At 53.2% G+C, this 22,840-nt stretch overlaps 8 protein-coding genes across 8 annotated transcripts; 3 read left to right on the top strand and 5 right to left on the bottom strand.

Moving 5' to 3' along the window:
- Positions 1-1,124: 1,124 nt before the first annotated feature.
- Positions 1,125-2,314, bottom strand: BDP81DRAFT_66527 (uncharacterized protein). The gene has a single exon (XM_060596128.1). The coding sequence runs from the start codon at positions 1,971-1,973 to the stop codon at positions 1,170-1,172; it is 804 nt and encodes a 267-aa protein (XP_060442777.1). The 5' UTR covers positions 1,974-2,314; the 3' UTR covers positions 1,125-1,169.
- Positions 1,930-2,314, bottom strand: BDP81DRAFT_433807 (uncharacterized protein). The gene has a single exon (XM_060590894.1). It carries the CDS (start codon positions 2,292-2,294, stop codon positions 2,067-2,069), a length of 228 nt encoding a protein of 75 aa, XP_060442776.1. The 5' UTR covers positions 2,295-2,314; the 3' UTR covers positions 1,930-2,066.
- A 3,060-nt stretch (positions 2,315-5,374) lies between these two features.
- Positions 5,375-7,286, top strand: BDP81DRAFT_325836 (uncharacterized protein; the record flags this gene model as incomplete). Its single annotated transcript, XM_060585010.1, has 2 exons — positions 5,375-5,431; positions 5,634-7,286. 2 exons carry the CDS (start codon positions 5,375-5,377, stop codon positions 7,284-7,286), a joined length of 1,710 nt encoding a protein of 569 aa, XP_060442775.1.
- A 1,121-nt stretch (positions 7,287-8,407) lies between these two features.
- On the bottom strand, positions 8,408-9,078 carry BDP81DRAFT_433805 (uncharacterized protein). Its single transcript, XM_060590893.1, has one exon. It carries the CDS (start codon positions 8,974-8,976, stop codon positions 8,440-8,442), a length of 537 nt encoding a protein of 178 aa, XP_060442774.1. The 5' UTR covers positions 8,977-9,078; the 3' UTR covers positions 8,408-8,439.
- An 864-nt stretch (positions 9,079-9,942) lies between these two features.
- Positions 9,943-11,958, top strand: BDP81DRAFT_325472 (uncharacterized protein; the record flags this gene model as incomplete). The annotated part of the gene is made up of 1 exon (XM_060584981.1): positions 9,943-11,958. The coding sequence occupies one exon, from the start codon at positions 9,943-9,945 to the stop codon at positions 11,956-11,958; it is 2,016 nt and encodes a 671-aa protein (XP_060442773.1).
- A 436-nt stretch (positions 11,959-12,394) lies between these two features.
- Positions 12,395-16,083, bottom strand: BDP81DRAFT_66488 (WD domain-containing protein). Its single transcript, XM_060596127.1, has 3 exons — positions 15,497-16,083; positions 12,758-15,391; positions 12,395-12,702 (listed from the first exon to the last, which is right to left on the bottom strand). Exons 1-3 carry the CDS (start codon positions 15,851-15,853, stop codon positions 12,595-12,597), a joined length of 3,099 nt encoding a protein of 1,032 aa, XP_060442772.1. The 5' UTR covers positions 15,854-16,083; the 3' UTR covers positions 12,395-12,594.
- Positions 16,084-19,653: 3,570 nt separating this feature from the next.
- BDP81DRAFT_66389 (uncharacterized protein) lies at positions 19,654-20,426 on the top strand. Its single transcript, XM_060596126.1, has one exon. The coding sequence runs from the start codon at positions 19,806-19,808 to the stop codon at positions 20,253-20,255; it is 450 nt and encodes a 149-aa protein (XP_060442771.1). The 5' UTR covers positions 19,654-19,805; the 3' UTR covers positions 20,256-20,426.
- An 88-nt stretch (positions 20,427-20,514) lies between these two features.
- On the bottom strand, positions 20,515-22,654 carry BDP81DRAFT_452070 (uncharacterized protein; the record flags this gene model as incomplete). The annotated part of the gene is made up of 2 exons (XM_060592711.1): positions 20,515-21,464; positions 21,520-22,654. 2 exons carry the CDS (start codon positions 22,652-22,654, stop codon positions 20,515-20,517), a joined length of 2,085 nt encoding a protein of 694 aa, XP_060442770.1.
- Positions 22,655-22,840: the final 186 nt, after the last annotated feature.

Raw genomic sequence — 22,840 nt, 5'->3', positions numbered from 1 at the left:
CCAAGATGTATTTGCTATCACACGCCTATCATGATTGATAGAACTTGGCAGTGTCTGTCGGTAGTGTTCTGATGTGACGAATACACCAGTGTCGCCAATCATTTGGTTCTCGGCCGTGTGAGCAAGTCCTGGTCCCGTCAGAGGGAAATCTTCAAAAGTGACTTCATCCGGCAGTTCAAATGTTTGCAAGCTTAAATCCCATTGTAGTTGTTCACCAAAAGTCGAAGTCTGCAATGCGAAAGTAGAGTCAGGATCAGCCAAATCCAAGGCTAGGAGATTCGGCGCCCAAACTCGTGGGTTGAGGGCCTCTGCGTTGTTCGTGGACCCGTGATTTCTTCTCTCCGAGTAGACGCAGTCTAATCCTTTCTTCGTGCAACGTGTACAGCGACCTTGCAAGCTACACTTCTGTTTGGCTGCAATGCATTCTTGGCAAGGCTTCGGTCGGCTCCGGGGCCGTTCCCTTGCTCGCTGACAGTACGACACATGGCGTTGCAAAGAAGTCTCTGTGCCGGTGTTTTCAAGTTAGATTTTGCGCTGAACATGAAAGGCAGATGCAGTAGCTTGGACAGACCTTGGCTGAAGGGCTTGCTGCATATATCACAGAATAATACGCCACCTGGTAGGCTGTTTGTCGGAAAGGTCGAGTCAGGGAGTTCAGATTCGCTCATTCTTTTGGCTACCTCAATACACCCGCAGAGCAATGTCTTCGCTTGGAAGTTTACTGGCAGGGGTTTGGCCAGTTCTTCATGGGAAACAGAAATCGTTGTTCTTTGAGAGAATGACCCTAATTACACCGCCCAGTTCTTTTGTCAGCAATTAGCTTGGAGACTGACCCGACAAAGATCCTACGGAGATAAGCTCAAATTCCGGGTCTAGAAGCTCAAGCAAATGTCATGTCAAATTTACAATCCGTAACACCCAATTTGGGAATCGGTGTCGTTGCAGAGTTGAACAGAAATGTGTTGGCGAGAACAGACATGCGTAGATTCGAATGTTCCATTGAGGAATTTGGGTGTTGACTCTTTCACACCGGCGCTAGAAGTTTCCGTCTCCGCTGTACCGACGCCGCAAAGCGAAAAGGTCATGGCTGGAGTTTGACACAAGCCCAGACACCTGGACCAACAGCATGAGTTACCTAGGTAGGCGGTTCGCAATGACAGGGTTTAGCATTATTTTCCAGACGCGCGACAAATAAGCGCGGGTAAAAGGACACAAGTGACAATCCATCGCTTAGATGGATGGGCTGTGTACGGAGTATGGGGCCTAAGTAAAGCGACAACCGAGACAGCCGACGAGATTCCCAAAAACGGTGCCATATTACCACATGTTCTCATTCGAGAGCTGTGCCACTGCAACATCATACGAATTACTTCAAAGGCGGGACCACGGGCCTTGGCCAAGGAGCGGTTTAAGTTCAACAGTGCGCTAGAGCCCGGAGGTGACACTTGCCACCTGCTGTCGTGTCGCTCTCTGAGCAGCCAGATTGACAGGAGCACCGGGCGGCGGGAAGGTGATCTGCCATGACCGAGACCACGGGCGGAAGTGCTGCTCTGAAGCTTGGAGGGCACGAGGGTCAAGAGGGTGTTGGAGGTGCATGGCAGCCCAATGGCGGTGATAAAAGAGCCCGAGGGTGGTGTGGCAGGATCGGCGGCTGCAGTCGATGGTATTGACGAGAGTGCGGATTGGCAGGGGCAAGTCGAACCCAATGGGAAGAGCCGCAGATGAGGGCAGATTGGCCTTGGACGGTGATAGGTGATGGTTAGATAGATGAAAATGTTGAGTCGCACAATTTCTGAAAGATTGCGGTGTCTGAGTGCGAGTAATATGAGGATCGGAAGTGGCAGCCCGAAAAGACGACGTTCTTTTGCTGTTTGGGGTAAAACGTACAGAGTCACTGTTAAAGTGAGCTCACTCATAATGAGGAGACTTGACCGATCTGGAGCCCTGCAATCACCCGCCCGGCCAGCTCTCATCAAGAGGTAGGCACTCAGTTAGGAACTCACATTTCATGATCAAGTCAATCCACCATGACGACGAACAGCGGCTAACGGTTCTCGGCCAAGCTGTCAGTGTTGGACACACGACGTCAGGAACGCTGTGTCGGGTGCTGGGTAGCAATACAGGAACACCGGATGGGGAGACTGGGGCCATTTGAAAGTGAAGCTGTACAACCTCATCGTGCGTGCGTCATGCAGCAGCAATAGCAGCCGCAGCACTTGAAGCAGCAGGATCGCGGTAAGGAGAGACATTAAAAAGCAGGACAAAGGGGGGCTTCGGAATAGAGAGAGGAACATTAAAACATTGTAAACGCGGGAGTGGCTAAGTGGCCAGCGGGCTTAGGGCCTGATCGGCTGGTACTGAGCTTGGAATCTAAGCTTGAAATCTAATATATTTAAATATAAGCTAGAGCTAAGGTAGTTAATAATAATAATACATTATGTTTTATATTTGATTAAAAAAGGGCTTATTATATTAAGATTTATTTATTAGGTTTATTATATAAATAGAGCTTTAAATATAGTTAACGTGGTTTACCAGTCAGCCGCGCATATCAGTCAGCCGTGCATTTCCTTATCGTATACTAAGTCGCCTACATTATATAATTAATATCTTTTTCATTGTTGGTTATATAACGTTCAAATTTTTTCATTAGTCTTTGATAAGAGTCACTAAACTAAATAAAAAGTTTTAAAAATTAATTTCTATTTAGAGATAGAGTAAATATATTATATCCTTATCAAAGACCCATATTTCTATTCCACTACTTATTTCAATATAAAAAGATTAAAGTATCTTTTTCTATTAAATTTAACTACTTATATTTTAAATATATTATAAAGATACTGAAATCTTTTTAATTAGTTATTATTCAAAGAAATTAGGTAAATATGCAATTTAGTATGCGATAAGGAAATGCGCGGCTAACTGATATGCGCGGCTGACTGGTAAACCACGTTAACTATATTTTTTAATATTATAATTAATCAAATTTGTATAACGTAACTAAGTAGTTAGTTAAATATGATTATTAATGTTATAATATTAAAAATATTGAACTTGAATTTTTATATTAGTTAACGGGCCTTTTTGGCTGTATTTAGTAAACTTTTTATTAATTGGGTTAATATAAATAACTAGTTAGTTAATCTATTTTAAAATTATATAAATAAACTCCGAACCTAAATAGAAAGAAAAAAATTAACCCCCTAAAGATTTCCGTAATATTTGGCCCTAGACTTGCCTTTTTAGGGATTCTAAGCTCGAGATTCCTTGCTCAGTACTAGCCGATCAGGCCCTTAAGAAGCAGCATCAAAGAGTAGACTAGGATTCATCGTGGATTAATAATGAGCCATGCGATTTCGAGTGCGGCCCCTCACGAGTCACAGTTCACTTGAACGATCATTCCTTGACCGGTTGTTGGCTGCTGCGATGCGGTGAGGAGGGCTGGAAAGAAGAAGGGGAGCTGGAAGGGCGGAGGGAAGGGCGGAGAGAAAGGGGACCACATTCAGGCACGCTATCCGTCCCAAGGGGACGAAGGATCGGAAAGGCGGAAAGAAGCCGGAGACAAGATTTGCAGGGACATGGCCAGTGATTGAGGTGAGTCTGAGTGAGAGGTGAGCTCAGCTCAATGATGACTGGTGAGTGAGAGAGGAGAGGTGGGCCAGGCCCAGCTGGCAGTTTTTTTCTCCCCCCTTCCCCTCCCACGCGTTCTTGGTGTGAGAGGTTAAAACTGGACACTACGAGTACCTATTCGTAGACGGCGGGAGGATGAGAATGGGACTCTCGAAAGCCTGGGAGCGTTAAGTGACTAAGGTGACTCCTCATCCGACCGGCCCCGTCTAGTCTCAGGCTCTCAGCTGTCAAGGTCACGAATCATCCGTTCCGTTTGGCCAGTTCCATCCCCATTCCATTCGCCTTGTCCCTTTTAGAGTGGCCAGCTGCAAGTTACGACCTGCAACGAGACCCAAATGCGCAAAAAAGGCGCTCAGAGCTTCTTCCGGGACCAATCGCCGGGATGTCGCCTCACCCTGAGCGGCCTGGGCTTGTCTTGTCGCCCCTACGAAAAACAGGGGAGGGGGTGATTTTCCGGTTTTCAGGGAGTGAGATGAGAAAGAAGACGTGGACTTGTCACCGTGACTGACTGCGACTGCGAATGCGACTGTGATGAGAAGCTGGCCATTCTAGACACAGGCGCGCGAAGGGCAGAGTTTCGCTCTGATTGCTGGGCTTTCACTCATTTGGCCCGTCGATTCGGCTTGGGCGTTTGGCATGCTCCTCACTGGCTCATTTCCATGATTTCCCAAAGAATGGAAGCCAGTGATAAGGTGTAATTGAGAGCCGATGTTGTCCGCTGTTGTATTTCATGTCGAAAAGCCCCTCTCATCCCGCATCCTCCCCCGTCTCTCGATTTCTCTTTCAACCTCCCTCCCCGCTCTTTTCCTCTCATATCAGCCAGCATATCGTGGCCTCGCAAATCTTCTCACTGGGCATCGCAAGGGATAGAGAGAGAGGCCGGGTCATCCGCACATACACATACCAAACGCTCACCTGCATCTCACACCGTCATATCGGAATCTCCCATACCGTTGTCTGAAAACGACAGAACACGTCCATCCACGTTCCGTCTACGAATACGCAGTACACCACGGATACCGGGTGAAAAAGAAACCTGCACATTTCCCAGCCTCTGTATCTCCACATCGCCATCATCCGGCTGCCGGCCGTTGTTCGTCGTCCACTTTAACAGCAACGGCTAAACCTCCCACGGGCCGCGATCTTCTCAGTGCCACTGCCACGAGTGCCACAGCATCTCCGGGGGGGGGGCTTGAGTCTTGACCCGTTCCTGTGACTTTGTGGGGGCCGATTTGCAAACCCGTCCTCGGTCTCCTCCACCCCTTGTCACCCAAGTCGGTACTCGCTTCCGTTTGGAACTGTGACGGTGGAGTTGTGTTAGGGGCCTCCTTTCCTTCACCGCATCGTCAACAGCGAGGGACCCTGCCCCGAAAAGCGCCCAGAAGTGCCCCGAGTGCCCTTCAAGTGGCTCCCCGCGACAGCAAACACGACGGGATCATTTTGGCGGTGGACTGGGCTCCCTCTGAGACCAGCCTCCCCCTTCCTCTCAGAGTCCTGACGGAACGTTCTTGGCCAAGCCAAGCCCGTCTCGTAGTACCCTGGGGCCTGTCGTCACTTAAAAGAAGGGAAAGCTTCAAAAATCGACTAGTACCGCCCGCACCAACACCACCATACTAGGTCACCGCCTGTGTGTGTGTCTCTCACACACTCTTCCTTTACCTTGACGCACTCACACACACTCTCGCACATACACATCACTTGCTCGGTGAAGACGCCGAGCAGGTGCTTGAAATATATCATCATGGCCCTCACGCAGACGGTCACCATCATCAACAACTCGGGCAAGATTATAAGTACCGTAAGTCTCTTTCTCTGGCTCACACCCGTTGCATTTCCCCCCACCGCCCCTCATCAGACTCCATGCCCACTCGATCCAGCCCTTGAATTCGGCCGTCAGAACTGCGCGCAACAACATTCGACATGCAAACAATGCAGACGCACTACAACTCTCAGCCGAGCGATGAAGCCCAATAGCTGACGTATCATCTTCGCTTCTGCAGGGAAAACACCTGGCCGGTATCTTCAAAGAAGCCAAGGCTTCCTACCAAGAGAAAAAGGCGGCCATCAAGGCCGACCGGGAGGTTCTTAAGCGCGCTCAAACCTTTGATACTTCCCGCGATCTCCCTCCTGAGGCCTTCGATCGCCGCTACTCACACGATGACGGTCGCTCTGTCGCCAGCTCCAGGAGGAGCCACCGATCCAGACGCTCCCAGTCGAGCCACCGCGATGTCGAGTACTATCCACGTTCGAGACCTGCCCTGACCGAGAACAACCTCAAAACACATTCCGAAGTCTCCAGCGTCACGCCATCAAGAGCGCCTCCCTCCGCCTATCGTACTCCTTATGCCGAGACGGCTCCCCGCGATATGGCCTTGAGCCGCCCGACCATGCCACATTACACCACCGCCCCGTCGTGCAGCGATAGTCTTGCCGACTCGGCGACAATCCGTGGCTCCATGGTTCCTCGTACCATGTCCGCGCCGGTAATACCCAAGGGCCGAAAGGAGAAGGAAATCGATATGGACCTCGCATACGGCAATATTCCCCCCGATCTGAAGGATCGCACCGACTTGGACCCCTTTACCAAGGAGAAGGAGGCCAAGACGCTTGTCTCCAGAGTCGAGGGACTTCTTGACGAAGCCAAGTGCGCGCATCACTCTGCGACCGCCACCATCGCCCATCTGCAAGGAAATCCCGATGCCGCCGCCGCCGTCGCTTTGACGCTAGCGGAATTGTCCACGCTCTTGAAGCAGATGTCGCCTGCCTTCTTGTCCGTGATCAAGGGAGGCTCGCCAGCGGTTTTTGCACTTCTGGCATCACCTCAATTTCTCATCGCTGCCGGTGCGAGTATTGGTCTCACGGTAGTCATGTTTGGCGGATGGAAGATTGTGAAGCAGATCAAGGATGCCCAGGCCCAAAAACAGGCAGCTATCGCCAACGCCATGGCCTTTGAGGCACAGCCCGCGCCGCAGGCCATCGAGTACGCACAACACGAACAGTATGACCAATACGACCAGTATGACCCCTACCAGCAGCCACGGGAGGGAAGCGTCCGGGAAGGGAGCGTCCGTGAGGGTAGCGTTGCTTACGATGAGGCGTATGTTCTTGACCCTCGACTTGATGAGGAACTCAGCTCCATCGAGAGTTGGCGCCGCGGAATCGCACCTGCTGGTGAGAATGAGAGTGTCGACATGGAACTTATCAGCCCTGAGGCCGCGCGTTCGATGCTTGGAGACGACACCCGTACCGAGCGGAGTTTCCGCACACAACGCAGTTCCAAGACGCACCGCAGCTCGAGGACGGAGAGAACCGAGAGGTCGGAGAAGTCCCACCACTCATCCCGGTCGCACCACAGCAGCCGCGCGTCTGAGGTGCCCGAACGCAAGAGCAGCATCGCAAGGTCTGAGGTTGCGAGGTCTGAAAGGGACGCCGAGAGTGTCGCCAGCAGCCACCGGAGTCACCGCAGCTCTGCCTCCAAGCGTAGTACACGCGCGCCGACCCTGGCGATCGAGGACGGCAGCCGCCAGAAAGAAGATGAGGCTATTGAAGCGGTGCTCCGGCCTAAGAAGAACAACATGCTCAAGTCTCTATTCAAGAGGAAGGAGAAGGAGCACAGAGATAGAGATGAGAGGGTATCTGCTTTGGTGTTTTAGGACGTGATTATGAAGGAGACGCTGCAGATGAGGACAATGAAGAACGGAAATGATGCATATGGCTAGGGCGGTTTCCCAGCCTGGATGGAGTTGGGATTGTAATGGGTACGCATGAGGGAGGAGACGACTTGGAATCGGCCCTCGTTTTGAATTGTTGTCGGGAATACGGTTTTCATTCCATGGGGAAAACATACTTACAAATATTGACACATCATCTTTGAGCGATCAAAGCTTTCCTATTTCAGAACAGTAGATAGTATCGCAGTACGTACACACACAAGAGACTTACCTTTGGGATTTCCATCGTAATTGGCGGCCAGGACAAGGAACGATGCCGGTAACACAAGAGACTTGTTGGTCACATGCAGTAAACTGAAGAAGGGAGTTCTGTTCCAGTCGATTTGGTTTCCAGCCGATCTAGTGGGAGAAGCATCGTATCTTTTCGAGGATGTTGCAGGTGTGGCCGGGAGCAGCGAAGAGGCGTAGGGCTGAACCGGAGATGGACGAGATCGAGAAGCCATGTCAGACGGTCCAAAGCAAGTTTAATCGTCAGCTGAACGGCGCGAGGCTCACCAGCGAGTAGCGGCAATCGACTTGCGGGAATACTAGAAAAGGCAAAAAGACAACGGCCTATTCCGGGTACGAGATGGCACATTGGAGATGCATGTCAGCTTTATGTTGTCAATCCCAGGCCAAGTGCCTTCACTTGGCCATCACTGTCACAGCGCACAATTCTCGGGCTTCTGAAATCGTACAGCCGTTGCCCGCTCTTGCTCCGGTTCCCCGAGTCGTTCTTCGTCCAACCCCGGTAGCGGACGGGCCTTGGCTTCTTCTCATGCAGCACCCGGCTATAGCCTATCCCAAGCATCCCAAGAACCGTATTCTTGGGACTGTCCAGGTGCAAGGAAGTTGGAAGTTACTTTGCTTCATGATCAGCCCTTGGGCACTAAGAGGTTTTCTCGCAACGCCTAGAGTTCTCAGCCCTAGACAACAAAAATCTCTCTCATCGCTTGATGCCCTGACTCTTCATTGGGAGGCATCCTTCAAGAGGTCGGTGTCGGTTGGTGTGGGAAACGACGCAGACTCAGTCACAGCCCCTAAACTCCCAACTGCCTGCTCGTTCTCCTCCACCCACATCTCAATTTCCGCCATCTCACCTCATCATCAACCCTCCAGTGTGCGTTGGAGCTACCACAACTGACGTCCCATCTCTCATCTCACTCTCATCCTCTTCGGCCCCACGAGGCGGTGTCACCCTGAAAAAGTCTTTGAATCCTCCCGAAGAGAAGGGGAATGCAACCCCAGCTGCGTCTGGATGATGACGGAGCACCTCATCCCACCTCATCAAACAGAGCCCTTCTTGACTGCGAGTGCGATCAAAGGCAGCAGCATATGGCCGGGCCCTCCTGTCAGAATGGACCGACAAGGCTCCCGGGTTTCTCTCGAGGCATATCCCGGCCGCCACATGCAGCCATCGCCAATCACGCACAGCCGTAACCCCCAATGTTGGTCGGGGACGCCAGTTCTGCGCCATCACCTCGAGCTGAGCCAACTTGGCTGCAGTGGCCAGCCCCGAAGTAGCGACCGGGCAAGGTATTCGTAAACTCAAGCGTAGCTCGACGCAGGTCGCATCACCCTTCCCTTGTTCGTTATTCGTACGTCCGGAGATGGATGGCGGGAGAAGCCACATGCACCCATCACCTCCGGCAAGTGTTGGTAGCTGTGTTTCCCCAAGCCTTACGAGACAACATGCGAGCTGTCTTATCAGTTGTCTTTCCTATATTGCTTTCCCTCAATTCTTACTCCCCTCTCCGCTTTATTGTTTCCTGGAGGTTTTGTTCTTCAGCAGCTGTGCCCTCCCTCGTTGGATGTTGATCGCCCAAAGCCCTTCGAATGACAACCCACACAATTCAGTCGACCAACATAACAAAGTTGTTAAGATTCGGATTGTTCAACTCCCACGATCTCGTAAATTGACCTCGCTGGCGATATTGAACCGCCAAATGTGCTTGAAACGACCACTCGATAGCCACGGCCCTGTCCAACGCCGATTGACGCCCCTTTCTGGTCGCCAAATCCCCTCAAGCCACCGTCCCCATTCTCTTCTACCCGTAAGCCTCCTCCGCCTGTTTGACCAGCCATGATGGACGGCAAACCCGACGGCGAAGGTCTCGGCCTGCGGCAAGGTGCTCTTCAAGATGAAGGCGATATCCAGATGACGCCGTCGGCTGAGTGGCATCCCAATCGCCAGTTTGCTCGAAAGCCGATCAACGGACCACAGACACCGACAACGCCGGCACCCATCGGCAGCCCGTACGGGCCTTTCGGAAGAAGCCCGCCGACGCCCTCCGCCAAATCACCACAACCATCATTTTCCGAACGAGCTGCCGGCGCCGCGGCATATTTCCCGGCACCGGCTATCGGAAACAATGCGTCTTCGCAGCGGCCGAGGCCGGCGCCGTTGCAAATGGACTCACACGAGTACTCAAATTATTCTGCCTCTTACTCCAGCCTGAGCACACCGTACACAGGGGGCCTTTCGACTGGAGGGCTTCCACCCAAACGACACATGGGCACTCGTGTCGATTCTCAGTCCTCGGCAACTGGTCTACTCTCACCGCCATGGCATGGTCCTCCGCCTAATCGGCCACAGTCGATGTACTATCCCCCCGAACAAATCCAGCTTTTCAACAAGTACTGGCACCCGTCATGGAATATGTACTTCTTCCTCTTCGCTGGGATTGCATTTGCTCTCGGTCACCATTTCTTCTACGCCGGGCTTGACGGAACAGAGGCCAACGGACAGATTCGCATGCTTCGTTACGGCGCCGCCTTGTCCTTTCTCAGCAAAGCTAGTCTGGGATCGGCTGTGATTCTGGCCTTTCGACAGAGGGTATGGATGACAGTCCGTCGAAAGATGCTTACCCTCGCTGCTGTGGATTCGCTCTTTGCCGCCGCCGAGGACATGACTGCCATCTTCAACATTGAGGTCTTTCGCCAAGCTAGGATCGCCATGATCTTGGCCATCTATGTGTGGTGCACCCCTCTCGTCGTAGTTCTCACCTCAGACACTCTAACTGCTCAACCTGCCACGACGCGTGAGACCACGACGTGCCCGTCCGTCCGCACTCTCAACTTTGGACAGGAAGAAACCAACGACTTTCGCACAGGGACTAAGATTAACAATCTCTTTGAGCTTTCCGCCTCTCTATGGAACACGACCAGCTTCAACCAGTCCGACGAGCACTTCTTTGACTATTGGATCGGAACGAGTTGGCAATTCGAGGAGATATCCACCTCGGCGATTCTGGGCAAGAAACCACTCGCGCGGACGAATGCCAGCCTTGATGTTTGTGGCATGGGCTGGAACTGCTCATTCACCATCCAGTTCAAAGGTCCCGGATACAAGTGCGAAGAGCTTGCCAGCGGCGTCGGGTCGACACCGAAGAAGCTCAACGGCGCCGAGGTCCCCTTCAACATGAGCATGCTTGCCCCGGTGGGCAATCATACGTACATTGCCCATGCCACCGCAGGCGAATACCAGAACCCTCAGATGAATGATACTGGCCCTGCAGGCGTTCCCAATACGCCGCCTCCCTATCCACAAAACCTCGGCGCGCTCCGAGTGGAACCGGTGCTTTGGTTCGGCATCGCCGAGGTCGACGAACCGTCCGACCCCCAGCCGATGGACCCCACCTTGCCCGCATGGCAAACGGCCTACACTCCAAAGGTGTTTGGCTGCGAACACCGTGAGACGGAGTACGAGGTCGACTTCAACTATACCGGCCTCGCCCAAAAGACGACTGTTCGGAAGCGAACCTTCTTCGACCGCATCGTCGACACGCGTTACCTCCCCGGTGTCGACGCCCAAGACGGAACAGCGGATAACACCACAGGCACCCCGGAATCAAACTATGTCTTTCCACAGGACGTGGCTCGTTACCGCAGAACAATGGCGTACCACTCCATCGGATACCAGTTCCGCCAATTCATCAACGGAACAATCTTCCAACCCAACACGGATGCCAACACCAAAGTCTTGCAAACCCGCATCCTCGACCAGCACAACTATCTCGTCGTCAAAGACTTCATGTTCCAGGTCCAGAGCCTCTACGAAGACATCCTCATCTCCATGTTTTCCCAGCCCCGCCTCCTGGCCGTCGTCTGGGCCAACGACACGAGCGAGAAGACGGGCACCCGCCTCGGCGACAACCACACCTACCCCTGCACCCGCGAGCGGACCGACCTCCGCTACAAGTACCACGCCCGCGACCTCTGGGCCGTCTACTCCGTCGCCATCCTCCTCGCCATCGTCGGCGTGGCGTTTGGCCTCGCCGCCGTCCGCGAAGAGGGCCTCGTCCGCAACACACGCTTCAGCAGCATCGTCGCGGCGACTCGCGGCCCGGGCCTCGAGAAACTCCCCTGGGCGACGACGCCCAACAGCGATCACCGCCCCGTTGCCGGCGCCAAGGTCGGCTACGGCCTCGTGCCCAAGGATCCGCACGCGGGAGGCGCCGAGACCTATGGGTTCGGGCTGGAAGGCGACGTCAAGCAACCACAGAGGGAGCGGGAGCAGCGTGACGACTCGGGAAGGACACCATCGAGGTTGGGGAGTCCCTTTCAAAGGGGGCCATTCAATCGGAGATGGTCTAGGTTGAGTGGTCAACCATAGATCGGATTCGATACCTCTCTCAGTATTTAGATATCCAGGATTTATTGTGAGCGTAGTCTTTACTTTGGCGTTTGTTATCAATCACTTGATGCCTTTTCACCCTTATTTAATTCACATAAAATGACAGCAACGAACGTCTCTAGTCTTTGTAATGGGCGAAGGGCGGAAGGAAAAGGGGATATTTCTTCTGCACAGCAAACAGGGGGCCATGGCATGAGCCAAAGAGTCCTTGCCATATGGCTTTGTGAGTCAAATACAATTTCTGATTAAGCCCATAGTCACAATGCAAACTGTCTAAAGCGTGAGAAAGACACAAACCACCGTGATAATTGATATACCATAAACCGTTTCGTTTCGTGCGGCTGCCGCCTGATATCTACATTATCCCATACAGTGAATTGGTATTTGCGCTCTGCGCGGCCCGATAATCATGCAAACGCCCACCTTTTTCTTTTCAAGCCCGGCCTGTGGCCGTCAAAAACGCCTAGAACATGAGGATAGAAGAAGCCCATCCAACCCGGCCCTACCAATGTCATTAGGCCATCATGTGGTTTCCCCTTGATGGATGCTGTTTTGCCCATCGTAATATGCTTGTTCGTGAAAACTCCATTGTCCTGTCTTGATATTCCTTCGTCATTATAAGTCTTCGGCCAGAAGAGCGCGGACTTCTGGCTCGTTGAGGAGCTTGCGTTCGCCAAGCTCGGAGAGAGGTTTGCCATCACGGACTGCACCGAAATCGAGAATCTGGCACAGGTTGGTTAGCTAAGTCTTTGTTGAAACTTTGGTGGGGCAAACTCACCTCGACATAGGTCAAGCTGTCTCGCTGAACAGCGGCCACGCAACGCCTCTGGTCGAACTTGACCTGCCAAACACCGCTCAAGTCGGTCAAAAGATCTTGGACACACTCGCCAGTGCGAATATCCCACATCTTGACCGTCTTCTCGCTTCCAGAGATGACCTTCCGGCCATCATGTTGGAAACATGTGATCGCGCCTGTATGGGCTGTGAGTACATTCTTGCATTTGCCATTCTCTGGGTCCCAGATGCGAAGGGTGCTGTCGGCAGCTGCCGATACAAGCCTTTCGTCGCGCAAATCGAGCAATCCGACGAGCAAGCTGTGGCCTTCCAAGGTGTGCAGGCATGCCCCAGTGTTCAGATCCCAAATTTTAACCAGTGAGTCCATGGATCCAGAGATACAACGGTTGCGTTCGTGGTCAAGAACAACACTGTAGACCTTCTGAGAGTGGCCATGCAGAACGTGCAGAGACTCGCCAGTGCTGATCCGCCAGACGCGGACGGTGCTATCGTAGCTCCCACTGACGAGCGTGTCGCCGTGTGCAGAAATGGCACGAACAGAATGTGTGTGCCCGGAGAGCGTTCGGATGAAGTAGGGACAGTCAGCATCGTTGGCTGGAGGGCCCGTCTGGATGTATCTGCGAGAGCCGACCTCAGGCAGGCGCCAGACGCGGAGCTGACTGTCACGGGATCCCGTGATAATGAGCGGCTTGGGCGGCATCATGATGGGCTTTCCGTCGTGTCCCCTACCGTTCTCTGTGGGCATCAGGATCTGCAGGCATCGAACGGTACTAGTGTGTCCATAGAAAACCTGCGTGCAAAGACCCTTCTCTATATCCCAGACACGGACAGATCGATCGGTAGACCCAGAGACGAGCATGTTGCCTTCATATTGCAAGGCCCAGACACCGCCTTCGTGGCCTTCGAGCTTCTTCCGCAGCTTTCCAGTGTTCGTATCGTAGACATGGATCAGGGTATCGTCGCTACCGGTGATGATTTTGTCTTCGTCGAACTGCAAGCATGTAATGACATGGCGGGGGTGGGCAGCAAAGGCGACGTGCCCGGGCTTGACCTTGCCGCTCGTCCAGCTCTGCCGAATCATGTAGTGACGGCGGTAAAGAGATTTGAAGAGGTGCAACTTCTGGAGTCCTGGGATGCTGGTCTTGGGGTTGGGTACAGCAGCGGCGGCCGCATTAGCCGCCGAAAGCGGTCCCTCGGACTTGTGTTGCTTCACCTCAGACTGTATCGCATCCAGCCGGGCCACATCCTGGCCGCTAGCCCTCCGCTTCGATCTATCGGCACTGGATAAGTTGAGAGCCCTCTTACGCTTGGAACTGCGAAGCCTGCTCGTCGAATCAGCCTTGACAACGGATTTGGTGAGCTCGTTGTCAGCCGAGTCCAGTCGGCTCAGAGGTCGCAAGTCAACCTCGGCCCCAGTGACTCCAACAGGATCTTGCCAGCCCCAGCCCTGGATAATGGCCTTGTCGAGTTCACCGGGAGGCAGTGTGAAGCCATCGCGATCGAACAACTCCTTCCATCCAGTTTCGTTCGTGTCCACAATGTTCCGCCAATGTTTGGAGACCTGCGCAGCTCGGCACAAGTCGCGGTGATCGAGAAACGACAACACGTGGAAGCTCAGTTCGAGAGGAAGCTGTTTGAAGAAGTCGCACTTCAATGCGGGGGTGACGACATCGGCGACGAGACGAAGGGTTTTTCTCGGGCATCGGCGAAGGAGATTGTACATCAAAAAGCTCTTCATCTCATTGGGCATGGCGTCGAATCTCTCCATCATGTTGCGGGTGTCAAGCATGGCGGTGTGGGCGTCGAGGTCATCAGCTTGGAAGGAGCTATCATCCACGACAATGGACATGTCTGAGACGTAGCCACCCTCCTCGGTGGTCTGTGATTCATTCAACCAAGCCTGCTCACGGAAGCTGACATTCCGTCTGGCGACAACGCTGCTCTGGGGTGACTCTTCGTCTTCGTCATCAGATTCTCTCGAGTTCAGTTGAGCGGCTGCTAAGGTAGGCGAAAGTCTCGGACTAGGTAGGCTCGCATCCTGTGCAGCCACGGCGTCGATAGAGGGTCTGTGGCCGACGGCCCGAAGAGACTGTTGGAGAGACTCGTCGGTATCAACAAATGGCTCGGGGTCGGCGTCGGTAATAGGAGGGGTGGCGACATTGCTGCTGAAGACGCTGAGTGCATCGCTTCCGATGGGGCTGGCCGCTTCCTGCAGATTTGTTTGACTCGGCCCTGAGTCTGGAGGAGTATTACTCGAGCGGTGAAGGTAAAGGGATCGGGGTCGCGTCACACGGTCTGAGCTTGAACCAGCGACTTCGGATGTGTCTGGAGTAGCCAAATAGCCGGATGGTCTGCCTCTCGTGAGTTGACGTCGGAGGCGTTGCGAGGCATCCTCGGGTATGGAGAGGCCAGTCGGTCTGGGATTCCTAGAGGGTCTCGAAGGCAGGACTGGCGACGCGTTGTAGGACGGCGAGGCTTCGCGGGGGTTCGAGCGACGAGATCTTCTTTGGTTGGCGTCCGAAGGCGACTTGGATGTGCGTCTAGACTCTTGACTCGACTCGTCTTCTTTGAGTAGGCCTGCGGGCTGCCTTTCGGCTGCAAGCGGTGCTTTGCGCTGCTGGGGAAGACAATGTCAGTAAATGCGATGGCGAGAGAAGAAAAAAGAAAAAAAAAACAGAGGGGGAAAAAAAAGACACTGGATAAGAAGGAGTGAGGGTCATACCGTTTTGGCAACGAAAGGATTGTCGATTGTGCCATCGGAAGAGGAGCCCGAAACGCTGAAAGAGAAGTTTGCGAGTTCGGGGGGTAGAGGCTTCGAGGCGAGAGGATACTCCTTGGAGTCGAGTTCGTGGAGAGGACGAACTTCGCGCAGGTAGACGGGAGGAAAGGTGCGTTTGGTAGTCGTGGTGGTGGTTGTAGTTGTAGTTTCTATGCACTCGGAAACGGCCAACTGGAGGCTTGTAGAGTCGGATCCATGAATGGAATTGTTGCCTTCGTCGACAGAGAAGGAGACGGTCTGACTGGAGCGAGGCCGCCTCACCTCTGTGGTGTTGATCTGGGGACCGGGCGAGGGCGTCATTATGCCTCTCGCGTGGTGTATGGTCTGGTTCGAAGGCTCAACAGTGAGACGCGATGAGGAACGGGGGTTTTTGTCGTGATTGTATCGGAGGAGAAGGGGGAGGTGTCGAGGGGGAGAGGAAATGTAAGATTTGGGATCGGAATCGGGTGTGAGTGAGGGTTGGGATTTCGAAGGTGGCGGGCGGGATTACGGTCGCAGGTCGCAGCTTGCAGGCACGGCTTACGGGTGCGGATACTGTGGATGTGGAGGTGGAGTTTTTTGGTGGCAGCACCCAAGGCGGGAGGGGAGGGTGAGCCGCGAAGGAGACGTGGGCGGTACCTCAGGTAGGCACGTAGGTACGTACGGTAGCGGGCGACGGCGGAAAGAGCGACTCGTAGGGGCGGTGCGGTCCTCCTCAGTTGAGAGGCGATGGATTTGGAAGGTACCTCAGTACCGAGTAGGTATTCATACAGCGAAGGAGAAACAGTACGGGGAGGTTCGTTCCAGGTTTTTACTGCCTGGGTGGATGGGCACCCCTGAAGGAAAGGTACCTCCCGTCAGGTACTTGCAGAACCGCCGACAAAGCACCTATTGCAAGGTACCTACTTAAAGTACCTTAGGAGGCCTTGAGTAAGGTAAGGCAGGAGTGAGTGCACGGCACAGGAGAAGCCCGCGGCTCACACCGCAACGGATCTGAAGCGCAGAAGCAATGCCGCAGTGGAAGGGAAGACGGGGGCAATGCAAGGCAAGCCGAAAAGCAGGCGTCGGTTAATAACGCGGTGAGACGACTGTCGGCGGCCGATACGTAAGGTAAGTAGCTAGGCAATATGTAATATCGAGGAATAATTACTCCCGTCGCTACCTACCCTGAACCTGAGAATCTAGAAACGCAAAGTACCTCGGGAGCGGTAAATGGTGATAGGAAGGAATGACGGAGGGTCTTTTTTTCTATTGTACGATTAAATTGCCGGGCATGGAAGAATGTCGAGTGTCAAAGAGAGAGAATAGGTATGGAAGGTTTCCAAGCTGCGGGGAATAAGGTTGGCTTCCAATAGCGAGGTAGTGAAAGCGGCATGGGATACCTACCTAACAAGAGAGAGAAAAGACGTACTCTCCTTTCTTACTTTCTCGTTTGGATCGGGCTTGGGTCCGGGCTTGTTTGCGTCTTTGTCATAACCAAGGTAGATAATATCGAAGCGCCCCCCTCCTCTTCTTTGAGACTTGAGCGCAAGCTTTGGTGATGGACTGTGTAGACGAGAGAATAGAACAAGGGTTAAATGTTGTTGAGAATCTCGACTTGACGAGTGCAGACTCGATTGAGTCGTATGGATCTCGAGTCTTGACTCTCAAGCATGGAAAGTGGATCAGGCTGGTGGACAACGCTCAAGCGACAAGATGAGATGAGATCTCGGAGTGGCAGCAAGGAAAAGAAATAAAAACAAATTATTATTATTTTTTATTTTTTTGCAGAGGTGGTTTGTGGTCCGCTCGCTGCTCGCATCCAGCCAGAAGTATATCGCAGTACAGACTTGGCCGGAAAGATACATGCTTCAGTCGCTCCTTGCTTCCAGGCTCCTTTAGTGGCCTCCACTCTCTCAGGACGACGAGCGTCACTGGGCCACTTGGTCGGTGTGTTGGTTCGGGAGCGGCTACAGCGAGCAACCCAGGGTTTCATACTTGCCTGACCTTGTCCATGTATAATCACCAGCCAACACTGAAAAGGGGTTGCGGTGTGTCTTTGATACTGCTTCATAGTCTCTGGCTTGCTTGTTTCTTCTGGATTCTATTGACACGAATATTTGGATTACCAACACTAAGGTAAGGTAAACTCTTACACCTTGGACGTCCACGTCTCCTGCCTGCCACGATGGCAAAGTGGAGAAGCAACACGTGCACTCCAGGTCGATGTTAGGTAGGGAAAGTGGGATCCTGGGGCCCGTGCTTTCTTTCCAGATTCGTTCGACCTCAGCAACTCAGGCAGGCGGACTTCCTTGCGCTTTCCTCGCGTGCCTCTAGGCTCTGCGCCTTCCTCTGAGAGTCTGAGGTGTGCTGAGTCTGCAGTGACGATCGAGTGACTGCAGTCATTGGTGGATCCCCTTCTGATTCCATTCGGCGGGGCCCCCTTGCCCCTGATAGCTGTGGAGGTATCCGACCCGGTGTTTCAAGCGTGCAAGGTACTCGGCGCCGCAACAGATCGTTTGTCATCCATCCACACATCTACTCCGTACGAATGGTTCCTTCTGTCGTTGAGCAGCACATTGTTGGAAGTCACTGCTAGAGATATTGCCGCTCTTGACAATTGATATCCACGGCATCCCCAGCAGCCTTGTTGGTCTTGTTGTTCTTGGCTTTTGACTGCTGCTGCGCCCATGGCTTGTCTGCTTTCTTACCTCACGCTTACCCATGCAGCTACCGCCTTTGTCTCCTCTCTCAGGTTCCTTGTTTGTACGCCATCGGCAAAATGGCTGGAATTCCGTTGTCTTGACTCTCAACTCCTTTTGCCGGCTGTCCTCGACGCAGCGGCGGCAAAAGACGGATGTACAATGATCAATCTTCATTCCAACAACAACAAGACTCTTTCCCCCGTCAGTAGTCACCATGAATTGTTCCCCTTGTCATGACCGTCGCCGGCCGAACTCAAGACCATGCCAAACCCAGCCCCTCGGTCCGCTGGCGGCTGGCCCTGGTTCCCCTCCCTTCCCTGCAACCCATTTCCCCCCAGTCACATTCTGACAGTCGCCAGTCACGGTCACGGGTCCAGGTCCCCCAGTGACATTCACGCCATCATCCGTACGGATAGACTCGTCCAACTGTCGCGTCAACTTTGGCACGCTGCAACCGCGGCGCAGGGCTGGTTGCCTACCCAAAGTCCTAAACTGCTTCGCCTGCCCATCCCCCGCTGATCTCACGCCAAGGGGACACGGGGATCATGGGAAGGGCTGATCGCGTCTACCTAATTAGCACTCACGCACTCTCACTGCACAGTTATCACAGACTCACAGTACGAATACAGATCCCCGCGAACGCGTTACCCGTCACCCGTGAAGCAGTGTCTCGTCTCATACCGCCCTCCACACCGCGATCCAGTTTCGAGAATGCAATTGTTGGACCCCCAACCCCGAAAAGTGCTTCAAGCAGGTAGTGCTCTCACTACAGGCACATTTTCTTCTCATTCAAGGGACCAACGCCCAAGACATTCCGTTGCAAAAGTAGCCAACATGCACGCCTCGGGAACGGAGAGAAGAGAGACGCCAGCAACAAGCCACATACGGACCAACAGCCATTGTCTGAGCCATGTCTACCATCCATGGATGAAATATTCAGCAAACATCACACTGGTGCACAAGGCTCGTTGGCTCGTAACCAGCCCTGAGAGCCGCCGCACAGGTGCATTTTCTGCGCTGCGAGGCATTGGACGACATCACACTAACCGGCGTCTAAAGAGACCAACAGCCGTGGTGAGTTGCGGCCTGCATCAAACTACTGGCCTCATCCGTCTGCTTCTGTCTTGAATATGCACCGATAAAGTCAAATGCCCTTCCCCGCGCACCCTCTCGAATACCTAAGTGCAGAGCCTCCTCACCTTACGCGTGCGCCCAGGAAAGCCGAAGCATCGCAAGTAGCACTGCTTTCCAATATGAAGTAGCTAATTACGGAACACGTCGATGAAGTCGTTCTGGCGGACTGCGAGTTCCACTACGTGACATCAAGAGCCCCTACAGTGTCAAGGCGCTCTACTGTATTGTCAGCATTCGTATCAGTATTCGGCCCCGATACCCATCGCATACACTCATCACACGCCTCTCTCGGCTAGTAAGTCGACCCAAAGGACACCAGAGAGTCCTCAGACGAGTTCACGATTCGTCAGCAAGACCGGCTATCGTCTCCCCAAGACCTCGGTGTACTCTGCTCCTTCACGGATACAGGCTCTCCCTCTCGCAGGCCTCTCCGCGAGTCCGCTCACGCCGAACCCATGCCCTCTCCCCTTGTTTGCCGCCGTCCGCCCCGATCCGGCCTAGCGCGCTCTCGCGTCCCGGTCCCAGGAGCACTGCCCAGAGGTCCGAGGAATGTGAAGACTGCAACCACTTTGCAGCTTGGGAACCTTCTGGGCCGCTGGGCATTATGGAGTATTCCGTACCGTGCTATTACAGAGTTCCGGAGTCGCAAAAAGGTCGGTCGGAGCCTCGGTGACGAACCAGTGACGGGCTCCGCATCCCTCAATCTGGCTCCATCTTCGTTCCCGGACCTCGGGTTGCCTCTCCAGGAATCCCCTAGGCCCATTGGCTGGCTCTGTCCAGACCAACCCTTCCAGACCGCTGTCCCAGACCTTGGACATGAGATCAATCGCATCGCAGGTGGTGAGACGGTGGCAGGAATAAGCGTGGCCACTGCCAGCACTTCTCGTCTAGAAGTACGGGCCTAGAACTTCCCCTCTCATATTGTAGATTTTTAATCCTTTGAATAAAACTGTTTGAACGTCATTGCCATCATTCGTAAGCTACCTTGAATACCGAAATTGTTTCATGTCCAGCACCCATCAGGGCCTCTTGGGGACACGTCCACGCTACTCGCTTTCATACTCATAATTCATCCAACCCCATATCCTATTAATGCAATTTTGCTTCCCAAAATGCCTGTAAATGCTTGAGATGACGGTGGGGTTCCGTCGTCGTAGTCTCCGACTAGGAGATGTAGACTGGTAGTCGGCTGCCCAACAGTTCGCTCTTTGATACCTGGATGTCTTTCTTGTGAAAATCGTGTAGCATGAGCCAACAAATCATCCGGAAAATAAGCGTGCACCAGATGTCCTCGTGGGTAACGTCTTCCTCGCCCAACTCGTGTAGCGATATTGGTTCTTCGTCGTCTATCGTCTCAACGGTCCGTGTACTGAAGTTGGTTTGGTTCCGTTTCTTGAGACCGCCGAAACCCACAATAGGCTGTTCGCGCCTGTCTGACGACTCTCGAGACACTTCGATGACCTTTCTCCGCACCAAGCGGAAATAGACCTCCATGAGTTTCTCCTGCTTGAGTTCTGGCGGTGCAGCGTCGATATCCTCGAATCGAAGCTGACTTCTTACTCTGTTTTCTATCGATGCGGCGTCACCGGGAGGTTTTTGAGCTGTCGTTTCCGGCTTCTCGTTGAAACCTCCCAAGACCTCCTGGATATGACTGCGTAACACATCTTGAACCATCTCACGTCGTGCGCTCTCAATTGCCCCTTCAGAATTTGGCTCAAAAACCGAGGGCTTTCCAGTCATCATCGAGTCAACCCGTGGAGGCGCTGTTGGTCGAGATACTTTCGCCCTTGCCGTCAGAATCTCATCGGTATCGTTGAGAGCCTCGTGTAGAGCATCCATGAGGGGCAGGCTTGGCCAATTGCCAGAGGTGGCCGCGTGCTTCTTGATCAGCCCATTGATCTTACGGATGTTCCTCCTAATTGCTCGGCCCACTAGGCTAGGATTCGGCTGATCCGACTTGAGCTTGTTCATTTGCATGGTGTACGCCTCCAGCAGCCTGGTCAGGGAGAAGTTCTTCGTGTCCCAGCGATAGTGGGTAGGATTGGGCAGTAGACGAAACGCGCTTTTCTCGATGTGAAGTGTACGTCCCAACATGCCTACTATCTCGAAAGCGACTACCAAAAAGGTTTAGCACTGGACAGTAGTTGGTGCGGTACGGTTTGAGCTTACCAGGAAACAAATGCCCAACCCTGGCCGTGGACGTGGAGGAAAAATAATTGACGGTGTTGGTGTTGCAGCCGATCAAGACTAGAGTTTCGGCGATTTCGTGGTTACTAGCAAAGTTCAAGGTCGACAAGTCGCGAGGCTCATCGTTGGGGAACTTTAGACGTCGATTGTCCGATGTTGCCCGGTAGATAGTTGGGAGAAAGCCAAAGCAAAGCTCTTTGGTCTCGTCCACGGGTATGACACGGTTGTTCTCGAATCGACTGCGTCCATAAACCTGGAACGTGAACATGATGCCAAGATCACTGACTTTCTCCCCCGTGATAGTATAGCCATTACCCTCTGCGCGGTATCTATCGTTGGTCCTGTTGAACTCGACCCAATAAACGCCGAGCATAGCTAGCATTTCGACCATATGGCACCACGTCGTTGTGGCGTAAGGCTTCTTGACGTTGGACGGCATTGTATCCCAGCTCCTACGTTTCTTCTGAATGGCGACCGTCAGAGTATACTTTTCGCTGACTTCTTTGAGGACATTGGCGACGTTTTCCGGATTCTCGAGCTGGTCAGATCCTTTTGGTGGCTTCCCGTAGACTACATCGGTGTACTGTCTTTCTTGCCATTCCCTAGATTTATGTTCCATTTCCTGCAGGGCGGAGAGGAGCGCCACCCACGAAGCCCGCTCATTGTCAGCCGTGTGGACCGACTGTTTCGCGATCTCCTTGTTGTCGGAAACACCCTTTTCGTCTTGAAGTTCTGACCGGCTGTCCAGCAAGCTTTTTTCCGAGCCGTCGATGAATATGATGGACTCGCCTTTGACCGGGCCCTTCTTATTCGTTGGAGGGCATAGGAAAATAACGGGAGCTTCGAAGAGAACCTCGAATCGGAACTCGGTGAACTTGATTTTGCGCTGCTTGGATTCGGACCATTTCCCTATCACTTTGCTGCCACAACTTGAATAGCCAGCGGCAGAGGCGAAGTATTGTTGTGCGACTTGCAGGAGGGATGCAAGCAAGGCGACAATGGAGATGACAAGAGCAACAATGGCGACAAACAATTCTTTGTCGTCGTCGTTGATGTTTTGGTTGATCTGGTCAAGAGTCTCGTCGAACTTTGCTTCGCTCATGCCCTCCATGGCCATTGTCTCGGTCCAATGGGTTCGTTTTGGGCTTCTATTTGCCGTCGTTTGCCGAGCCTTGCGGGTTGGCTATTCGGAGTAGCACAGCTGAGCGTTGTCGGGGTTTGGTTCTTTCGATTATGGGTGGTATCGAAGCGTACTCAAGAGAGGTCTGTGTCGGCAATGGGGGCGGATTTGATCAAAATGAAA

The sequence above is a fragment of the Colletotrichum phormii genome (genome assembly GCF_030913505.1).
Source record: "Colletotrichum phormii strain CBS 102054 chromosome Unknown BDP81scaffold_16, whole genome shotgun sequence".
NCBI classification, from domain to species: domain Eukaryota; kingdom Fungi; phylum Ascomycota; class Sordariomycetes; order Glomerellales; family Glomerellaceae; genus Colletotrichum; species Colletotrichum phormii.
Note: the sequence above shows the minus strand (reverse complement) of the source record. Positions and strands in the feature narration are given on the sequence as shown.

Bases quoted from the DNA above. Each gene is read 5' to 3' on its own strand.
- BDP81DRAFT_66527 (XM_060596128.1), bottom strand. From the start codon at position 1,973: ATGAGAGCTGGCCGGGCGGGTGATTGCAGGGCTCCAGATCGGTCAAGT.
- BDP81DRAFT_433807 (XM_060590894.1), bottom strand. From the start codon at position 2,294: ATGTTCCTCTCTCTATTCCGAAGCCCCCCTTTGTCCTGCTTTTTAATG.
- BDP81DRAFT_433805 (XM_060590893.1), bottom strand. From the start codon at position 8,976: ATGTGGCTTCTCCCGCCATCCATCTCCGGACGTACGAATAACGAACAA.
- BDP81DRAFT_66389 (XM_060596126.1), top strand. From the start codon at position 19,806: ATGCCCTCTCCCCTTGTTTGCCGCCGTCCGCCCCGATCCGGCCTAGCG.
- BDP81DRAFT_66488 (XM_060596127.1), bottom strand. From the start codon at position 15,853: ATGACGCCCTCGCCCGGTCCCCAGATCAACACCACAGAGGTGAGGCGG. The intron at 15,392-15,496 runs GTATGACCCTCA...TGTCTTCCCCAG, and splicing joins ATCCTTTCGTTGCCAAAACG to CAGCGCAAAGCACCGCTTGC. The intron at 12,703-12,757 runs GTGAGTTTGCCC...AACCTGTGCCAG, and splicing joins ACAGCTTGACCTATGTCGAG to ATTCTCGATTTCGGTGCAGT.